Source organism: Cinclus cinclus, chromosome 3, assembly GCF_963662255.1.
Source record: "Cinclus cinclus chromosome 3, bCinCin1.1, whole genome shotgun sequence".
Classification (NCBI taxonomy): domain Eukaryota; kingdom Metazoa; phylum Chordata; class Aves; order Passeriformes; family Cinclidae; genus Cinclus; species Cinclus cinclus.
The window spans coordinates 5612947-5635950 of NC_085048.1; the positions used below are offsets into that span (position 1 = coordinate 5612947).

The window sequence follows — 23004 nt, forward strand, 5'->3', positions numbered from 1 at the left end:
AGCAGCCAAAATTTCCTTTTAAAATTACTATGGCAATTTCCTTCCTCAGAGAAAGCACACCACAGCCTCTGTTCAGTAATGCTGTGAATGTTTTTGAATTGTTTCTTTAGACTTAGCACAATTTAGAGCAAAATCATGAAATTCTTCATAACCAAAAATTGCCATTCTTATCATAGCTCTTGATAGGAGATTGTTCAAAAAGTTCCTGTGTTTTGGAGCATACTGGACTGAAAATACAGGTGTATCAGTCTTGGCTAGAAGAACAAATAACAATCATCCTTTACACTTCTTCCTGAGCCTTTTCCAATCTAATAAAGCAACTATGCTTCCATCACTCACCAGGATCCTGGCACAGGATCCTGGGTACCCACATCAGCCAGTGGATGCAACCTCAGAGAACAGCTTTTAAAAGCTTTGCTTTTTAGAGACCCATCAATAATTCACTGTGAGTGAGACACTACATAAACATGAAAAGAACTCAAGAAATGTCAGAGATATAAGTTTAACATACAGAAAGACAGCAGAACAAATGAGGAACAGTAACTCACAAGTGAATGTGGAAATCTAAAGTTGATAAGACAATATAGACGTATCAGGAACAAATAACATGAACTAACCCAAGTAAATTTTGTTCTCTTCCAGGTTACCCAGCACTTTGGGTATGAAAGAAGCAGCAGGTACCTAGAGCTGACCTCTGCAAGGCTCATGACATCAGATCCAGACCATATTTTCATTAACAAAATAGGGAAACAAGACCTGCATGAAACCTCTGCAAAGTGCTTGTATGAGAAGTTGAAAACATATGTAACAGAACAGCAATAACCAAGTTTTCTGTTAGAGCATAAACACATAACAAATAGAGGTACCACAAAGGTCTGTGACAAGATGAGTCATAGTTAATGCTTCCATTAGAAAAATGGAGGAAGGAACAGACAGAACCTCACACAATTTCCTGACAACAATAAGCACAGAGAGGTTACTGGATTTCCCAGGAGAGAAGTAGACTCAAAGTGATGTTAAGAAGTTGGAACAAAGTACCTGAAATCACTTAAATGAAATTCAGCAAAATAAACCTCAAGGTGTAAGATGTGAGAAAAACAAAATGTAATGTACAAAATGCAGGATGGGGAATAGCCGGTGAGGGCAAAGCGAAGGAGGTTTTACGTAAATCACAATGTGAATTACCAGTGTGTGCTTCTACAGGAAATGGCAACTAGGTAATGAGATGTACACATGTTGTTCTACTACAACATAACAGTCCTCAAGCATGTACAAGACTGTTTCACAAAGAGGATGATGATCCTTTGTTGTTCATGCTCACAGAGGATGGGATAAAGTATTTTGCTCAATTTGCAACAATAAAGATTTAGGAGAGAAAAAAGAACAGTGTAATTATAGGACTAATGAAACACAGAGCAGGCTTTCTAAGGAGATTATGTAATCTGCATCTAGTGGAGGCTTTGAAGAAATCAAAAGAAGCTGGTAAAACTGGTCTTGATTTATGTCATCCTGCTGTAGAGTGGAGAGGGGGCATAGGATGTTTTAAAAATTCTTTTTAACAGTATATATTAGTGACTATAACAATAAAACTGCTCCTGCTGCCAGTACTGGATGCTTGGTGGCACAGACTTTTGCTTCCCTCCAACCTGCACAGAATGAGGTCTGGCCCCAGTGAAATCAATGGCAATTTTGCCCATGACTTTGACAGGACCAGAATTTCACTGAGAGGTTTCATGGCCAGAGGGAACAATTATCATAATCTTTCCTGACCTGCATCATACAAAGATTTCGCTCAGCCTGTAGCCAACATCCTGTGGCTGAACCAGAACACACGTCTTGAAAAGGTTTTTGGGAGAGGCACATGCCTCACATAGAGTGGTAGTAAAATCCCCTCTAGCGTTGCCTGTTTGCATTGCAGGGAGCAGCTCCAGCTCCGAAGGAAGTCAACATCCCATTTCTGGGGTTTTCCTAAAGGTAGCTGACTTGTCACATCCCTCATACACGCAACCTTTTTTTCTTATCTATCAGTTGCGTTTATGCATGTGGGTTCAAGTACTGGAAGGAACCTTAGTGACAGGATTTGGGGAGTCAGGACAGTATTTAGAACATTGTCATGAGTTTAGTAAAATTCAACAGCGATGCTGAAGCATCAGCTACTATTGGTTGTTTTGGATTTGTGGTGTATCTCATAGGAAGAAGTAAGGACTTTGAACAAGAAAGTCACAAATACTTCTATTAAGACAAATAAACTTAGAATCATAGTGGTTCTGGCAGGAAAGGACCTTAAAAATCATCCAGTTCCAATTTTCCTGCCATGGGCAGGGACACCTTCCACCAGACCAGGCTGCTCCAAGCCCCATCCAACCTGGCCTTGGACACTTCCAGGCACGGGGCAGACACAGTTTCTCTGGGCACCTGTGCCAGGGCCTCACCACCCTCCCTGGGAAGAATGTTTTCCTAACATCCAACCTAAACCTGCTCCCTTTCAGTTTGAGGCCATTCCCCCTTGCCCTGTTAGTCCAGGCTCTCGTAAATATTTTCTCTCCATCTTTCTCGTTGGCTCCCTTCAGGTACTGGAATGATCTTGTCCTGCAAGATATTGATACCACAGTGCCTACTCATGTTCTGCATATCCATAATGCAGCTCCTTCATTTTGGAAGCTTAAGCCTGCAGGACCTTATTAGGGTTTTTACCTTTAGGCACCACACCCATTAGTGTGTTATATTCTAATGGAGTAGGTGGCAGATGCCCCATCCCTAGAAATGTTCAAGGTCAGGCTGGACAAGGCTCTCAGCAAACTGATCTAGTTAAATATGTTCCTGATTACTGCAGGAGAATCAGACTAGATGACCTTTAAAATATTCCTTCCATCTCAAAATATTCTATGTTTCAGTGATATTGTACTTTATTTAGTCTGTAATAGTCAGTATTCACACAAAGTATTCCCACTAAATTTTCCACTGACTTCAGTGAAAGCAGAGCCATACTTTAGATTTACTAGTTTCTTCCTAATAAATTATTAAAACCACAAGTGCTCTGAAGAAATAATTTGTGAATAACTCTTATTTAGCTATTCACAAAGCACCAATTTTAATTCTTCCAGATACTGATGATACTATATCCTGAAAGCTAATTAGATCTTTTAAAAAAAATTAAAAATTAAAAAAAAAGAAAGAAAGAAACTCCCCCTGGGGAAGCTGCAGAAAATAAAATGAGAGATAGATCAGTGTCAAAAGGTGTCATAGGCAATGCAAATTCTAGCCAAATTATTCCTGTTTCTAGTGGAGATCAGGTGCAAATACAGAAGTTGTTTCTCCAAAACAAGATCTGTGCAGACTTCCCATTACAGTACCAGAATCCTGCATGAAGTTTTTCTTTTAAGAATTCAATCTGGCACATCTGGAATTTGTATGCCTGTTAAAAATCTCTGAGCTGGGGGTAGTAATCTGGTCACACAGCATATTCTGCAAATGTTGGTGAACAGCAGCCAAATTTCCATGCCTCTAAGCAGCATGTCAGACTAACAAATAATAACAGCAGCCAGGTGCTGAAAGTCAATGCTGAACCTGAAATAAGATCCAGGGCTGAATTATTTATTGAAATTCCATTACTTTATTTGCAGTCTTAGTAAAGAGAGTCACTTGCAGGCACTGCAAATAAAGGTCTGGACGGTGGGTGCTGCTGATAAAGGCATTGACTGTATCAGCTGATCCCATAAAGTGTCCTCGGGGGGTCTTGCTTTGTACCTTATTGACATCACAAAAATACTGTTCCTCAGTGACTCGGAATGGGCTAAAAGAACAATTGGCAGCGCGCAGGAGGTGTCCTGGAATGGGCAGGACTGGACCTTCCTCTCTCCTTCTGCATCTCCAAAGTTCACAGCCCTGCAGAGGGCAGGGGGAGCTCCATGATGAGATGAGATGAGATGTGTTTCTGACTTCCACTGAAAGCAGATCAAGCTCTGCTGCAAAGGACCAGCAAACCACAAGCCCAAACCAGTCTTTCTTTTGATGTTTGTACCTCAGTGTGACTCCCAAGTGCAACCCACAATCACTCCAATAAACTCATTGTCAATAAATATTATTGGTATTTGGACCAAATCTTAACACCCTGAGAATAAAAATCCCTTATAAATACATTTTCTGGTTTCCAGCTACTCATAGAGAAATAATCACAGAGTTCAGTATAGAGGAGATTTTTTTTCCATTTTTAATATTTTCTTCCTTTCTGTACTTGTTCATCTGATTATCTACACAGACATGCAGTCATATTTAGCCATTAGAGGGGTGCTGCACTACAAGGCAGTCTTTCTGATGCCACTCCCTCTGAATATTTCATTTAAAAAGGCACAGAGAACAAGTTTTGAGTTTATAAATGGAAATACCTGCAGTGAAAGCAAGAGTCTAAGAGTCTACATACACACAAACAGCATATAAATGTTCCTTGGGACTCACCTAAAAGCAAAACAATTTGTGTGTTCAATATCAAATGATGGAGAAAATAAACACTGATGCTTTCCAAAAGCTACTGAGAAATTCTGAATAAGTTTGTGCATTAGTAAAAGTCTTCTTCTTGCAGTATGGGCTTCTGAATTTAACGTATGATAAATATTGTGAACAGAAAAAAACAGATCAATGAGAGGAGTCTGGAAGACATTTCTTGTTTCCTCAGTATCCCAGTGCAGGATGATTTCTTAAATTCCTTTGTCTGTACTGTTTGGGCCAGTTTGAAATGCTTTAAAAACTTTCCATAGGAAATGGTTTTGATAATTTTCTCAAAACAAATTTTGACCTGATTCACAGAATACACAGAATGACTAGGTTGGAAGAGACCTTCAAGATCTTCAAGTCCAACCCATGCCCTAACACCTCAACTAGACCATGACATTGAGTGCCACATCCAGTCTTTTTTTAAACACATCCAGGGACGGTGACACCACCCCCCCAGGCAGACCATTCCAGTACTTTATCACTCTCTCCATGAAAAATTTTTTCCTAATATCCAACCTGTATCTCCCCTGTTGCAGCTTGAGACTGTGTCCTCTTGTTCTGTGAGTTGCTGCTTGGAGAAAGAGACCAGCCCCACCTGACTACAAACACCTTTCAGGAAGTTGTAGAGAGTGATGAGGTCACCCCTGAGTCTCCTTTTCTCCAGGATAAACAACCCCAGCTCCCTCAGCCGTTCCTCACAGGGTTTGTGTTCCAAGCCCCCCACCAGCCTTGTTGCCTCCTCTGGATGTGTTCAAGCATCTCAACATCTTTCCTGATGCTCAGACTGAATTTCCTCTAATTTAATTTTATCCTGTTATACAGCATGAAACAAGGAAAAAGAAAAAAAAAAACAAATAAACAAAAAAAACCCCAAAGCTTAAATAAATTTAATTCAATGCTATTGATTAAAATAATCAATTATACTTTCCCTAGCACCTTTTCACCTCTTAGTGTCCTTTTGTTTCTGGGATCCTTGATCATGCTGTCAATCCAACATGTCATCTTTTTTTTTATTATTCTTATCACTCCTAAGACCCTCGTGCTCCAAGTGGAGCACCCTCCAAGAAGACCAGCAGTGCCAGCATGGCTGTGCAGCAAAACTCTTCTCCATCCTGCTCTTTCCTCTCACAGCTTTTTCAGAAGCAATCAGCAGCCTTCTCCCCAAACTGTCTCTTGCTCACACTCTTCCCCCACAAAAAAATAATAGCTTTGTTGTCCCTCACCTTTCAGCAATATTCCCCATTCCCTGGCTTCACCACTGATTTGGTGATAGCAACCCTGAGATCTGCCCCCAGCTCCCAACCCTTTCTCTGGCTCTCCACTCTGCTTCTCTGACACTGTCACCCAGCTGCTTTATTCAAATTAAACAAATCCTTTTTGATATGGTGGAAATGGAATGTGACACAAGGGTCATGCCCTCTAAATCTCCTCACCCATTTATTGTCAAGTTCACAAGAAGGTGCCACCTTCTCTGGAGACAATCCAGGTTAATCAGGTAATTGAGAAACCAGCAATTGGCAAGCAAATTTAGTAACATTTTCTATACATTTGTGTACAGCTGGGCCTAATTCCCTCAAGTACCTGAATAAGATCTGAAAAGTAAGCCCTTTTTTTTTTTAATCTTTACTTATAATTCTCTCTAAAATGGAGATTTTTTTTCCTATTATTGTAAAATGTCAAGCGCACACGAGTGGTCTTCCAAAAATAACAAGAGAAATCCTATGATTTCACACTTGCAATGAAAAGCTAAACATCTCTTAGTACAGAATCCTTCTTTCTGGCAGCACGGCACAAGGTGATTAGTACTAACACTGCACTCACTTTCAAAGATCCTGGATATGGCTTTAAATAAATGTTAAATAAATATTCAAATATTTTAATAAGTTAAAAATTAATAATCCTTGGTGCTCAAATTGGAAGAGATGTCATGGGACTAATTATAACTTTATAAAGTTTATATAACTTAAATAACTTATACTATATCACTTTATATAACTTATACAAAAGTTACATAACTTCTTCAAATTTCCCACCTTGGCCACATCTTTCCCCAGCTCTTTGAGAAGCTGTCTACAGTCAGCATTTTTACGATTTATTATTATTGTTGTACCATCTCTTTTGAGATAAACTCTGAATCATTAAACCATCGAGCAGAGCTTGTGCTCAGTAAGAGAACAAGGTGTTCAGGTCATAGGGCTGCTGGCGCCAGAGAGCCAGGATGGGCAGTGGATACTTCCTATTAAAACAAGTCTTCCCACATCCATGTTCACCTGCCTTTATTAGAGACAGAATAGCAAGAAGACTTACTGAGTGTTTAGAGAAACACCTAATTGAAGATTTGTAAATATGGAATTGAAATATGCAATAGAAAATTAAATTCATGCACTCTGAGGAGCTCCTTGTGGCACCATCTTGGACCAGGCTAAGTACAGAGCACTTAAGGCAAAAGAACATCATTTTTGAACCCCAAGCAAGACCCAGCCCTAGGACTGGTTCTAAAGCTGAACTGTGAGACTCAGAAATATTGTTTTAAAAAAGAAAACAAAACCAAAAGTTCAAATTCAGTGCATCTTGGTACAGAAAGGGCAAAATAGAATTCTTTGTCAAACTGCATGGGTGAGTCAACACTTAGAACGAAAAGTGAATTAAAATTAACTAAATGCTAATTGAAGACTGAAAATAGACTTAATAATTAAGGGCATTTTTGCACTGGATCCTCTTGGCATTTCCTGGGAATTCAAAAGAACTAAGCATAGATAAACAACTAAAACTGCCATTTTGAGAGAACCTAGAACCTGCAAGAATATTCCATGATTCAATCCCTCTTCATTCAGGAAGAGCTTTTTAAAAAAATACTATAAATAAAATAAACAAGCAAAACAGGTCTCCAGCTGTACACTGAATCAGCAGCAATGGCTCATCACAAAACACAGGGCAGTGAAAGAAAATAATTTCCCCCCATGATATGCATTTGCATCTGTTTGAAGTTGCCCATTCAGCAGCTAAAAGCAAAAGGAAAGCAGTAATACAACGTGCCTGTTGACCCACACAAATTGAGTCACAATCTAGAAAAACACTGGCAACAATAGCGATGATCTATCAGGGCTGGTTTTTCTGATTTCCACTTGTTTGGAACAATATACAGGTATGAGCATGTACCAGCATGTAGAACAACAATAGCTACATGCCCTGGATGCCAAGGTTGAGGGTCTTATTTGGGTGTTAAAATGTCGTGAAGAGGACAAACTTGGCAATCCATACAGAGAAGCACCAGCCAAACCTGAAAATTAATCAATAATTAGTATTTTGTCAGGATTTAATCCATGATGATTAGGTATTTTTGACAGTCACTCATATGTACAAAGGGAAAAGAGGGGAAATTTTATCTGGACTACACAGATATGAAAATGGATGTTGGGGCAAACATTTCATAGGGAATGAAGCTAGGGCACAGGGCTGTGATGCAACTTAGGCAATGACAGAAAGGGAATTCTGCTCTTGTATCTCCCAGTTTAGCTCTTCCTCATCTCATCTTCAAGGTCGGACCTGTACTGACACAGCATTCATCTGCCCAGCCTTAGGAGGCCCTTCCAAAGTCTGGCCCTTGCATAACCAGCTATGATAAGCATGTAAGATAAGCAATTCCATATTTAACCACCTGAATTAATCACATTCCATTATCACACCCAGGACACGAAAGCAGCCTCTCAGCACCATTTCTATCAGAATGGCCACAACCAAACTTTTGCTGCTGTTCAGAGAAACAGAAAGCAAAGATTTCTTCTGCGCTTCAACCAAGCCTTGTTCTGGCTTGTCAAGACCTCCTTCATAGCAATGCCCTGATGATTTGCAGTTTTCCTGGCATGTTTATTCCTTTATTGTCCCTAACTACGTGTGCTTCATTACAGCATATCTAGTCTAGATCTGAACCAAAGGCAGACAGGGCATGACTTCTTTGGTGCTTCATTCCAACAGGTAATCACCTTTACAACTACTATTAAGCCTACTCCTAATCTGACTATATTTGACCTTAACTATTCATATGTTCCACAGAGAAGTTGTGAATTCTCCAACCCTGGAAGGGATCAAGGCCAGATTGGACGGGACTTGGAGAAACCTGGACTAGCGGAAGGGGTCTCTGCCCATGGCAGAGGGATTAGCAGTAGACAGCTATAATTCCATTCTAACTCAAACCATTCTGTGATCTCTGTCTTGTTATACTTACCACTGTGCTAAAAAGACTCCGCAGATACATTGAATATTGCAGTCAAGTGATGTTTGCTCTTTTAATTAAACAAGAAAGCTACCTTCAGGGTGGCAATCTTAAGTAATTTTTAAGCCTTAAAATTTTTCTTCTCTACTTCTTTTCCAATATCTTAACATACATAAACTCTGTGTGTTGTTTAAAACAACCAGTCAAAAGATCATCTAAACCTTGACCCCCTCCCTACTAATAGCAGCAGCAAAAAGAGAAAGTAAAAATGCATAGCTATGATTAGTATGATTTGTGTGTTTGCTGTTGGGCTATTTACTGTGAATTACTAAGGCTGAGTGCACATGAGCACTAAATCAGTCATGCTAAGTGCTGTACAAAGAGCTAGGACTAAAGAACAGAGCACAGGACCAAGGTGAATTCTTGCTGGCCCTCCTTACACAAAGCCATGGCTTCTCAGCTTCTGCACCTACAAAGTACTGACCATGACAGCACAGTGCTTTGGAAATGCTATAAAAAGGCATCTGTATTTATTTTTTACCTCAGGAAATAGGTTTTGCAAAGAGAGTCATGTTCAGAGGTGGCTGCCAAAGCACAGAGCAGCCTGCATAGCCTCCTTTGCAGAACTGGGATCTAAGGATGTTAACTGCTATTAGCATCTAGGAAGTTTGGAGAATTTCTAGTATCACCCTGTGTTTTACTACTAAGAAGTAAAAATGCAAAACCCAACACTTTCACAAAAAAAAAAAAATCCATCTTTTGAGCACTTAAAACTGATGCTAAACAGTTTCTGAACAGGCAGTTGCTGAACTCAGCTGTCAGATGTTTTCTGAGATGGAGCATAAGAGGATTAGCTCATCATACTCTGAACTCCACTGTTGAGTCTGCAGCAACACAGTCTCTTTGGAAGTGATGAGCCCTTTTCCAAGAAGCAGAGCATTACACTTACATATCTTTACCAGCAGTAGAAGTTTAAAAAAAATTATGTCTGCTCTGGCATCTTCTTGGTTAAGAGAAACAAAAACTAAAGCCATACATAAATCAAGCAAATTTCATCTGTGTATAAACCCCATTTCCAGAATCATGAACAGGTTTTAACACTTGAGATGCTGGTGGATAGTGAGTTGAGTCATGATATGTTTTTCTTAGACCAAAGGAAACAATAAAACTGGCCAGAGAAGTTGTGGATGCTCCATTCCTGAAAGCATAAAAGGTTTGGCTGGATGAGGCTCTGAGCAACCTGGTCTAGTGGAAGGTGTACTCACCCAAGGCAGGGGAGTGGGAATTACATGATCTTTAAGGTCCCTTCCAACCCAAACCATCCTATGAGTCTATGAAATGCAAGAGAAGTAACAGAAGTAGTTAATAAATAGCTTCTTTACATCAGGATTTACATAAAGAAGGGAGGGAAAACTACTGTTCCCATGTATAAGATCCTTGCAGGTTTTATAGAATTTGAAATAAATGAAAATCAGTTTCAGCCTTTAATATTAGGCCTTGAGCATTTACATTACCTTTTGCAGCAAGCACATACAGGTAAATACCATGGACCTCTGTCATCTGCACTGCACACAAAATTACTATCTACCAAGATGAGGATTTAGAAGAGCAAACTGTCACTATCTGAGCACCTTTATTCTTAATATAATATCCTTTACACCAGAGTAGCAATAGCAGGGACAGTTTCAACTCCTACTATCCTACATATGCATTAATACAACACAACACTCCTGAAATGCATTTCATTAATGCTTTATTTCAGTTTTATGAAGGATTACCAGAAATGCATAAAAAAGAGCTATTTTAATGTCTTTTGGAAATCAGGTGCACAGGGGCAAAACAGGAGAAGCCCTTGAGCTCCAGATATACAATACCTCTTAAGAAGTAACTAGGCTACTTTGGGGACCAACACAGAAATCATGGGGATCACAAGACTGGTATAAAATAAATTTATGAGTCTGTTTGTGTGTGAGAACAAGCAGGAAAAGCAGAGAAGTTGGTCCTACAGAAGATGCAACATGTGCACAAACTTGGCACCACAGAAGGACTGGTATCAGCATTTTATCAAGGTGAGGAGATCCTGAAAAACTTGGGTCACTGAAGGAGGCAGAAAAGCACAAAAAATTAAATAAATCCTGTGAAGAATTTGAGTCAAAACCTGGGAATACTACTGAGCTTAACATTTAGAATTTGCATTGCAGGCCCTTTTCACAGTTTGATTAGAAAAAATAATCAAAATCAGAGAGTTTGAATGGTGGGAGCTGTGCTGTTGCTTTTTAAGATAATGTGTTGAAGTGCTCATTTGTTCATAGAGTGGAAAGTCAAGAAAAGGTAGATTTGGATTTTGACAACACTGGAGGCATTTTAACATGGCAAAGCTTTGCTGTGGTGTGTTAGAGAACTGTATCTTAGGGGCTTTGGTGATTCAATCTCTTTTTTGAGCACATCTCCTCCTATGACACTGTACCCATGAAATTTCTGCGGTACATCAGAGTCACTGAATCAAAGAAGAATACATGTTAAAACATGGCAGATCACTTCAGGCAGTGAACACCACCATTAATAAAATATAGATACATATAGAAGAGTAAATTCATTACTTAAAAAAATAAGTAATGAAATTATTCTTGAGAAAGACACAATAATACTCATTTACAAAGAATCTTTAAATTTAAGATAGTCAGAGAAAAAAATCCCATGGACTCACCATTCTACATTTATGTGTATACTGGCAATCAAGTTACGTAACAAACAGGAATGACATGTTGTAAATGCAGTCAGTTAGATTAAGTTCTACCCTTAGGTATTATTAGATAAAATTACTGGCATTGGAACTGCAAAGCACAGCTGGATACAGTTTGAATTACTTCTGTTCCACTGTAATAATTTCCAAGTCTTAAGCTTAATATAAAAAATCATGCCAGGAATACATGATGCTGATGAAACTCCTCAGACATACAAAAACCACATTTTTTTTAACTCATGGCTCCAGATGTACATATGTATACTACCTCATCTAGATAAGTTTTACTGCATGTCAGCAACACAGAAGTGCAAAAAAATGGGGAGAATAAGAGACAAGGAAGGAAAGGGAATAAGGAAATTTCCACGTGAAATTTTGCTGTGTCAAACAAATCACTTCAAGCTATTTGCAAAGTACCTACTACAGCACTTTAGGTACCTGCTCTGATTTCCTTCATCATGTAAGATTTATAGATTGAATCCAGCAAAAGACCAAACCCTTCCTTATCCCAACTGATTCTCCCTGACTTTAAGTCCACCTTAGCTAAAAGAAAAGTTTATCACTCCAACCTTCTATTATTCATGTATAAAATTAACACAAAGTCACAGCCCTTTAACATCTGCCTCTGTTAAAAATGAGTGATTTTGAAAAATCTACCTAAACTCCTAGCTGAAAAATGGAAATACTACTAACAAAATAATGTTTCTTTTACCACTTTGTAGCACAGCTGGGATCATTTTGCTTGTATCTGCCACATGTTGAAGAATTATGTGCCACACAAGAACTAAGTGATATTGTTGCTCTGATGATCAATGTGTTCTAAACAATCCTTACACAGCCTTCCATTAAACTATTTGACATAGGCAGGTGGATTGATATCAACATTAAATCCTGGAGCACGGGCAGACGTACTTCCTGCTGGCTCTCTTGGAAAGGGTCCCTGTGTATTTTTGGGACGTTATGTCAAACGATCCCGGTGACATTTGCTGTTCTGGATTAGCCTCAGTACAGCCATGTATTGCCAGTAAAAGTTTCCTGAGGACACTGGAGCTTCACTGTCATCGCTGAACCACAACACAACAACCTGTGAGCCTGATGAGATGGGAGCTGCCAGAGATGGAAAAAGAGCACTCTGCAGCTAAACATAGAGAGCACCCAGAGCACACTGGTGGCTATTTCTAAGTACCAGCAATAATAATTATGAATATCACCAGTTCTTCATGGTAAAATTAAAGCACAGTGTTTACCTAGTTTGACTGTATGGCTCAGAAAGGCTGGAAAAAAGGAAGGAGCTAGCAAGCGGAGTTTAAACAAGATCTCAAATATACTTAGGCAGGCCTTATTCTGCTGCCACTGAACTCAGCAGTACAAAACTCATTTGCTTTTGTGGTCACGACCCAAACTGAATGCTTCTGAATTCTTTTTTATTCCAATGGAACCCATTTATAAAGTCATGTAAAGAAGGTATGCATACTCAACAAAGAATTGGGATATGTTTCATTTGAATCAGATGTTTTTGATCACAATTAATATGTATGTCAATAGCATCAAGTTGAATAAAAAGCAAGTAGTCACAGCTGTTTATAGAGGAAAACCCCCAAACCATGGCAGATCAGGGTATCATTTACCTTTTACCATAAACTAAGGATGAGACCATGAACTTAGGTAGGAGACACGACTGGAAAACCCTTTTTACCTTGAGACCCAGTTTCCCAGGCAATCCTAGAAACATTCCAGACTGGGTTCAAGGTAGCAGGGATAGTGAATATATCCCTGCCTAGTCACTTTATAACCTTGGCCCACTTAAACAATTTACTGCCTGCCTCTAATATTCCCACCAACGAGGACCTCGGCTTGATATAAAACAAAACCTGCAAATGCTTAGAGACAAAACAGACACACAGACACTAGATTGTATAACTCAGGTTAAAGTTTCTTTAAAGTACTGTTTTTCCTCATCACAAGGAAAAACAAGCAACTTCTAACTTTAAAACATTTGCTAGGCAGTTATATGGCAATTTATTGAATTTTTTAAAAAAGTTTTAATTTTAAAGCAAATTTAATTCTTGCCAAGATTGATGTTTTTCCTCTATTTCTTGTACTGATTTTATTGAAAATGCTTAATAAAATAAATAAAATATAAACAAAAAATTAAAAAGAGAAGCAGCAATCAGTCCAAATAATATTTCCCTTATTTAAGTGGGTCAGAAGTGGAGCTGTTAGTGATTTGTCACTCTGGTCACTCCTGATTTGAAAAGATCTTAGCAGAACCACTACATTCAAATACTCAAGTCTCCCTGCACTGAACTTTCAAAACTCATTTACAGATGTTCAAACAAACCCAGTAAAATTATTTCCCTCCCTGGTGTCCAGACTACTGATAAACCTTGTACATTTTGTAACCTTAATATCAAAGCACAAGGCCAGGATGCTGAAGAGGAGACTCAGGCTGCTGATCACACACTGCCTCACCAAAAGCAGTTTGAAGAGACCCAGACCATGGTGCCCATCTCCTGCTTGGCAGCTCCAACAGGTAAGAGTTCAAGATATCCAGAAAACCCTGTGCTCCCGCCACTTCCAGGGTGGCAGCTGAAAAGAGTCAGAGACTGCACACACTGTACACAGCTGCTTAGTAGGGTGGTGTGGCTCCTTCAAAATATGAAAGGCTTGGCAACAAAAAAATGTTTTAGTCATTCTTGGAGCACCAGACAGGTCGGACCAGATGTTTCAGTATCATTATTGTTCCTTGTGCTTTTTTTATCTTTGCTATTTCCTCTTTATCTAGAAAGTTTAGCTAAACATAGGAATGATTTTGTATGAAAGCCAAGCTGAGCTCATAATACCCAAAAAATAACCACATTTCTCAAGAAACAGAAATGAACTTAGAACCCTCCAGATTTGATTCTGATTTCTAATCATCAATAAAAAAGACTTTTTGAGGGCAGTCTATGAATCAAATCCATTGCCAGAGCCTGTCTTGTTATAAAGGGTTAAAATGTTCCTATCAAGTTATCTCTCCCTGTTTGCAAAGCCAGTACTGTTTGTGATAACCCTAAAATTCTGAAACTGAAATCAGTTTTCTTATCAGAGTAAGTCTCTTATATTAAAACCACAAAAGCCTTAACAGTAGGGAATGATAGCTTGTAAAAGGTGTAAGACTTTTATATTTATATCTTCCTTTAAGGCTGTGTGACAACTTCACCAAAATCCAAACCAAGGTTGGTTTGAAATCACCTTTCAGCAGAAATATTTTTAAAAAAAAAATCCTAAAAATGCACCCCCAAAAAAATAATTAAAAAAAAAAACACTTGCTCCTCCCTGAGGTAATTTCTGGGATAATTGTGTCAACAAAAGGGGAAGCAACACATTCCTGAGAGCAGCAGCTCCAGGGGCTTTGATGGAGAATGCTGTTGTTGATGACTGCTTTGTCCTGGCAGCCAGGCTCTCTGACTGACCCATTCATTCAGAACAGTAAGCTTGGTACAAAATCTTGCCAACACTTTCAGACATAATCCTGATGGGTCCAGTCAGCTGGCAGATGGGGACATGTTAAATGTATGTAGAGAGACTGAAGTTCTCTGCTTCCACTGAAGTGAAAGTTCAAGGCCTCTGAGGTCTCTTTGGATTTGTGCGCTTGCAGCACCTTCACATTTTCCCTAGAATGGTATTCAGTGTGACTGTGGGTGAACACTTTGAGAAGTAAAGCCTTGCACCTTTTAAGCAAAAGTTCTTGCTGACCTAATCCTAGAATGGTTTAGGTTGCAAGGTGCCTTAAAGATCATGTCATTCCAACTCCACTGCCAAGGGCAGGGACACCCTCCACAACACCATGTTATTCAGAGCTCCATCCAGCCTGGTCTTGAACACTGACAGGGATTCACAACTTCAGGCAACCTGTCCCAGGACCTCACCACCCTTACACAGAGAATTTCTTCCTAACATTTAATATCAACCTACCCGCCTTTAACTTAAAGCCATTCCCCTTTATCCTATATGCCCTTGTGGAAGGTCCCTCTCTAGCCCCCTTCAGGAACTGGAAGGTTCTATAACGTTTTCCTGGAGATTTCTCTTCTCCAAGCTGTTTTCATAGCAGAGGTGTTCCAGCCCTGTGATCAACTCAGTGGCCTCTTCCGGACTCGTTCCTGTGGGTTCACATCTTCCTTCTGCTGAGGAGCCCAGAGCTGGATGCAGCAGTGCAGGTGGGGTCTCAGAAGAGTGGAGCAGAGAAGCAGAATCACTTCCCTCGACCGACTGGTCCCTCTGGTTTTGGTGCAGCCCAGGACACCAATGAACATACCCCTAATATTAATCCACAATGACTCCTTCTAGAAGTAGCTGCCTTCCAGCTTACCACACATTCTCCTGCCACCATGATATCGCCATCTTCTCACTAGCAGAAATATGGATTAAAGTGTATCCTTTTATAGAGTGTTCCTAAAGCAGGGAGATTTTAAAAGTTAAATGTACTTTGGTCCACTTGTGGGGTTTGTTTGCTTTCCAGACTGCATTCTAAGCAATGCAGTCTTCTTTACATCATGTTTTGTTTTCCATGGGTACAATGTATCTCCCTTAAAATTGACTTTTAATATTAGGTACTACTCTAATCCTGAAATGCAAGGAACGTACATCCAAACATCTGTTTCCATTGCAAACAGAAAGAAACTACAGAAGTCCTGTGGTCCTCCCTTATGATTTTAATTGTATTACTTCATGTAAAAGGAGCACTATTTCAATTTTGTAATTATGTTCATGCATACAGGTGCAAGATTGCCAGGAAATGCTAAATGTATCTTCCATCAGTGTATCATTGCCATTTATACAGAAACACTTGCTTCTCCAGCGCACAGAGGATTGAAATTAGCCTGAGTTACAGCAAGCTGGGTTAAACACAGAGCAAGCACAACCTCCAGATGTTCCCTTCCCCACGCTGCCACCACCACTGTCTCACAACAACACTCATCAAACCTTTCTGTCTGGCAGCCTCCTTCAATTCCCTGTCAAACAAGTTTAGAGAGAATTGCTGCTGGAGAGTTTCAGTGTTCAGCAAAGGCCTGCTCACACAAGCTGCACATCTGATCAAGGCAGCACCACCGCCCTGGCAGAGCTCACTGCTCCCACCATCGCTCTCCTTGTGTCCTGCCCCAGATTTGGGGGATTTGCTCTCAGACACACACCTTGCAAGATCAAACCCTTGTTCACAAAACAAGACCTCACAGATCCAGCTTAGGGCACCGTTAGAAAACAAGTGAAATCAATGGGGATGATAACAAATAGGTGTGATAACCACTTAACCTGTCCCTGCCACAGCAGCTCAGCTGTGTCCTGGTGGTGCCCAGCCTGTCTGTGCAGCTTAGGAGATCCTGAGCCAACCTGCATTAGGTTACAAAGCAGCTCTTTTGGTTACAGCCCCACTCCCTGCTTGTCTGTCGGAGGCTCCTGCGCTCCTGGTTGACAAACAGCAAAGGGAAATAGAGCAATTGTATAACACCTTTCTTTTTTTAACCTGAGACAGAAAATGCTTTTATTAGGGACACTGTGGCTGGTGAAAAACAGCCCTTTCTGGTTTTTTTGGGCATGTGGAAGATACAGTTTCCACCAGGCCACATCTACTGCCCCGCATTTTCTCACTTATTGCTGTGTTTTCTGTGTGTTCCTTCAAGGATGCAGGACAGAACTCTTTTCCTTGGGTGAAGTATCACCTCTATAAAAATCAAATGAGGGATTGTGCATTGATCCCAACATTCCCTGTTGTTAAAACCTGCCTCAAGTGTGGTTCAGTATATTTACATTTGCCACTTGTCCCAGTATCGTACAGTCCTCCAGAAGTTACCACTTTTCTGTTCTTTCCAGCCTTAAAACAGACAGAATAAATGTCTTCTCCTTTGTAGAGTGTCTCCTGGATCAGCCTTCCTGTTTACCTCCCCTTACTAATATCCTGTTCGTAGCAGTCACCTTTCACAAGAATTTTCACCTGTTCATTATTCTCTTACATTCTGCTATTTTTCATCTTTCAGCCTGTCTTTCCTTTGGATGTTCTTCTCTTTTTATTTTTGAACTTCTGAGGTGTATAATTTAATACTCTGGTCACATGCTTTACTATAGAACCTTTTAAACTTTTAATTAAATTAATGGCACCTTTCCAAAACATCAAGAATTGCAATTTCTCAACCTAAATGGAAAGTCTCCAGGAAGATACCAATTAATTCTTCTATTCCAGCTCTGAGTTTTATGTAAGTCTATGCAATTCTGTAACATGCATTATGCAGGAAATCACATTACTAAAAATGTTCCTTCTGGAGTTATAAATCTTCAGGTGGTGGCATGGCTTGGTTTAATGCAGTGCTCATTTTTCCCAGTATCTTATGGATTCAGAGCGTCACACAATGAATCTGGGCAATGACCTTCACTTTAACAGCTGATGCAGTCAAAGAACCACATATCAAAAACATCCGTGCCAGCCTCAGTGAAATAGTGCAAGCACTAAAACAAATCAGTAGCTACAGATTTCCACTCCAGCACACATTTGACTGATGACAGAGTGCCAGACAATATCACAAACCTATTTTTTAGCCCATAAACATCTCCATTAAACTCAATTTGGTAGAAACTTGCAAGAGGTGAGGTGTCTGGCTGTATGGACTCATGCTGGTCCATTTTAGTACAGTAAGCTCTCTGTTAAAAGGAGCCACAAGGTTCTTACGAACCTGAAATTCTTGTCAAATCTGTTGGCTATGGAGAAAGACCTCACTACTGGCTCAGTCACAGCACCTGCACCTGAACTGACTGGTTTTGGAAGATGTGTGAAGAGGCCATGTATACACATCATGGATGTGGCTGACATTTCAACTTACAGCCCAAATTATCCATCAGGGAGTACAAAGCAATTACATACCCTCATCCTGACAGAAGGGAGGGGTTGGAATTTGCTTTCCTAATCATTCAGGGCTCTATTTGCTAAGGGTCTGAGGTAACTCCCACGTATTAATAATACAATGGATTTACAGGAACAGACTAGGCTCAGAGAGAACAAACACCTGCAAGTGTTCCAGGCCAGGCTGGACAAGATTTTAAGCAACCTGGTCTAGTGGAAGATGCCCCTGCCCATGGCAGAGGGATTGGAACAAGATGATCTTTAAGGTCCCTACCAAACCAAGCCATTCCATAATTTTACATGGGTATACCTCAATGTGTATAGAGCTTTAAAACACTCTGAACATCAAAAAATCTGAGCTCTTCACTGAGGCAGAGTTTGCATGAAGTTTACAATTAATAAGATGACACGTGTCATGGGTTTCAACTGTGCAACTAATTTTAATGGTAAGGTTTTCACAGTCCAAGACCAACAGTCATACACAACTCAAAGCACTCTGAAACCCTATCACATAACAGGGGTAGTCATTTTTCTATATTTTCATTAAATTGTTTTCTTTTCTCAGTTACTCTTCTGTAAATTCAGAATGAGCTTCAGGCTGATGAAACCAACAGTAAAAACTGATATAGTTTTTATTGGTTTAGAAAAAAAAGGAAGTACTGCGGTAAATAATAAGAAGACTGACAGCTTATCTCAATCCTTATTGTTTTATGGTCCATCAGCATTTCAGACCTGACAGCTTTTGCTGAGCTACCAAATCCTGGTACCCCCCAGCTCTTCCCAGAAATGGAAAAGAAAGTCAGGATTTATAGAGCAAAACCTGAAGCCTACAGACTCAAGTTTAAAGTTAGGACACAGCTCATTGCAGGCAGGAGCCTAAGAATAACAGAACAAACTCATGAGAAGAGAATTAACAATAAAACACAGGAACTCTGACTCTCCTTCCACAACATTACCTAATTCTAATGTCACGAAGAAGAAAGCAGAGGGAGTGTGTGTACAAGAGATAACAGGCTGTCACAGCACCGCTTCCACACAGCACCAGAAAATTAAAGTTTGATTATTCAGTAGAAGCTGAGCCGACCTGAGAGTCACACCAGTGTCCAGTTCACAGCGCAACTTACCTTCACAAAGAGCTCAATTTCAGGGTCCTTTCCTTCCCCATTAGCAGCAACAGAGTCTGTCATTTTTCACCCCCAAGGCTACCAGCCGATCTCTTGGAATTAAGTGGCAAAACGAGGTTTCAACTGCACGGTGTGTGAGTTTCCCTTCTGAGCCGCTCTCACAAAGCTCCTAAAATATCATTTGTAATGATAAAGCTCGAAAGCATCGGAATAAACAAGTTTGCAGGTTATTAAATTAATAATAAGTAAGGAAAGGCAGGCAGCAGAGGAGCAGTCCCTGTTACGGTAGTTCTTCAGAGCAACAAGTGCTGCTGTGCTCTGGTACAGTATCCTCATCTGTCAGAGCGGCAGCCCTCGCTGCCCGCCCAAAATAGCCCAGAGCATAAAAAAACAGAGGGTGGGGTTAAACTCACAGGGGAGGAGACAAGCTCCTGGTACCTACGGCAGGATCAGTCTCTGAGCAAATAATTGTGCTCTTCCCTGTTTTCAGTATTTCTGTTGTTCCCTCCCTTATTCTACAGCTGGGAGCATCAGGGACAGGGAAGAAGGAAGTCCTGCAGCAGGGCTGGTTTCGTTGCTTTAAGCAACAGTGATTTTTTTTTTTTTTTCTTCTCTGAAGGGTGTTGGTCCTGCCTCTAGCTGTTCAAAATCCTAATATTGTTATTGCTAAGAAAAGTAAGAGAAAAAAAGCCTGTGCACTGGTTCTTGGCTCAATCGAGAAATGGGAAGAAAAGCAGAGCTTTGCCTCAGCACCCCCTGCCATGTGTGTCATACAGAGTGGTACAGAAGCCAAAAATGAATACTCAGGTGAGAGAAGCACCTGTGATGTGACCAATTCTGATGGAGCTCAGGAGCAGAGGAATGGGGATGTTTAGGTCCCATAACTATTTCTCAGCATGTCCCTTGGGGTGCTGGTTGTAGAGGGGGGACAGGAGAACAATGATTTGCTGGGTGGAGCATGGGGGAACAGCCTGCTGCTGTCATCCCTACTCCCTTTTCTTCGCCCTACATTCCTTGCATGACTCAGAGGGCACTGCACAGCAGCCCTGAGCATTAGGTGACACCTATAGAAAGTCCTGACACAGCCAAAAGGCACGAAGGGAGGGAATGCTGGCACAGGAGGGGACAGCGGGCAGAGGTGAAGGGGTCAATGGCACCTCCTCCTCATCCCCATCCCTGCCTGGAGGGACTTGGTGTCCTCCTGCCCTCGGAAAGTATCTTCCTGCACTTCTGCCCTTGATCCTGTTTCAGGACTGCCAAAACTCTGGCTCACAGGTTGTTGGCAGCTCTAGCTGCCAGACACGAGCAGTTTTACCTTCCCCTTCTGACACAGACAGGCCTTTTAGGGAGGGTTTTGACATGATCAAACACTCGCCTTTCCTGAAAGTGCTCTTAGCTGTGTACTTCAGTGATGATCTCCAATTCTCTCTGTGACCTCTAGGCACTTGACACGGCTCCAGAGCAGTCACAGCCAGCATCTCTGTGTCCCTTTGGATAAGTTCTATGGGAATTTTCCCACAACAGCTGTTTCATGTGCACTACATGAAGGACTGAAATGGTTAACGAGTAAATCTCATTATGCTATTGCAACTGTAATTACAACATAATCATCATTATAATTACTGTAAAAGTATGCTTATGGTTTTTAGATCTAATTAGCACTCATTCAAATAACTGGAAGGTTAACTATAAGAGAATTAAGTGTTATTACTCCTTTGATTGCAAATTTTTACATGTAATTTTTGGACTAGGCACATTAATTACCAAACATTTAAAGTACAATTATTCTTAGGCCTACCGGCAAGTTTCCAAGGACATGGGCTAAATGTACTTACATGTGGCAGAAAGAATCATTGCATTGTAATTTTGCATTACAGTTATAAAAGTCTGCCAAAAACTTAAGAGTAATCACCGTATCTCCAAAACACATCCCTAAATAGTGCATTATTAACTATACAATTATAAGCTTTTGGGTTTTGCTGAAAAATTGTTTTGCTCTAGTGTCTCATGGTGACATAATTCCCCTTTAATGATGGTTCCTGGGAGCAATGGGAAATGGGTCATCTTCGCTGAGGTTACCAGTAGTTCCAGCCTCACTGAAAACTTAGTTTTGATATAGGCAAGTGGTTTGAACAAGTTATATCACAGGATCATTGGCTCTGGAAGAGAAGATACTGCCAGCTGTGAGCACAATAATAAGGTAATGCTGCTAATGCTAAACCAAAGGGTAGAAATAAAATCAGCTTTCAAAATATCACCACTTACAAGTTGTGATGCATGTGACCTATTTAGATGTCTATTTTAGAATAAAAAAGTATGCCCTAGAAGTGTCTAATTTTTTCCACTGAGCCTAGGGTAATTAGATAAACATGTAATGGTCAGGCAAATCCTGCCATAATTTTTAAGTGAAAGAAATCCATGGCTTTATTGCTCATTCCTGTCCACGTGCCATCCCTCACTCCAGAAGCTGTGCGTGCCTTGCGCTTCTGAAAGTCAAACTCTAGATGTAGCAATTTCAGTAGAGACTCAGCGTGTCAAAACATTTAAATCCTTCCCTCCTAATTAATGTCTGGGTTTAGTGGTGTGTTATAATTAGTTTGCAGACGAAGATTATTGTGCTGAGGCTCAGCAAAGCAGAAGGGAAACTTTGCAATACAAAGGCAGTGAAGGTGCCCTGCAGCCGTTTCCATCCTAACCCAGTTATAAACTTCTGAAGGAACGAGCCAGATCCCACCTGGCTCAGGGTGTTTCTGGGCAAGGAAGTGCCTTCCCCATTTGCTCCCACCTCCCCCCCTGCCCCAGGACCTGATATGGGGTGCTCAGAGGCTACAAAATTTGAGGAGTCAATACCACACACCAGGTGTTCCAGATGTGCTTTTAGGTATCCATGGAAAGAATAAGCCAGCCCACCTCAAAAAAATAAGAACCCTCTGCTTCACAAAAATACCCCCATGGAATCCCAGAAGAGATCAAACATATCAGACAATATAACTTGTTCATATAATACTGTTTTTTAAAAAAGACATTCTGAAAGCTCAGTCTAGTATAAACATTGTAGAAGGCAGTGAGTAGGAGGAAATATATATGGATGCATATATATATATATATGTATATATGTACTGCTTTAGGAATCTATTCATGCATTTACTGCTTTTCTGTCATATAAAACTGACTTACAGCTGGGTGGAACCTTTCTGACTAAAATGGTTTTTAGTGTCTACACAGCTCTTTTGTGTATTATGAAATCAGCTCTTTCTTCAGCCAAATTAAGGGTAAGACACTGATAAATAATTAGTACACTCTCATTGTACTGCAAAGAATGAGTCACTTAGTTTGGCCTATCATTTTCTCACAAATCAGAAGTAGCAGAGGCTTTGAGTTACAAGCAAGAACACTAGACACTGAATTATGAACTCCTCATAAGCCAAATCATTATAGTTAGAGGTTTATGAGATATGGAAATTAATATGAGCACGTCATCCCATTAATAAAAGAAGAGGACAGCTTCAGAAAAGGAACGGTCACATCCCCATGTAAGACCTCTATTGTAGGTGAATCCTGA

At 40.3% G+C, this 23004-nt stretch overlaps 1 protein-coding gene across 2 annotated transcripts in view; it reads right to left on the reverse strand.

The window, feature by feature from the left end:
• CLIC5 (chloride intracellular channel 5) overlaps window positions 1-23004 on the reverse strand; it is a 78058-nt gene that overhangs the window by 39721 nt on the left and 15333 nt on the right. The window contains exon 1 of one of the 2 annotated variants that reach the window (XM_062489632.1): window positions 19443-19793. The exons of the other annotated variant lie outside the window; for it this stretch is intronic. Within the exon in view, the coding sequence (XP_062345616.1) occupies window positions 19443-19505 (63 nt within the window). The 5' untranslated portion in view covers window positions 19506-19793. Of the gene's footprint in view, window positions 1-19442; window positions 19794-23004 lie in introns of those variants that run through there. 2 annotated transcript variants of the gene reach the window in all.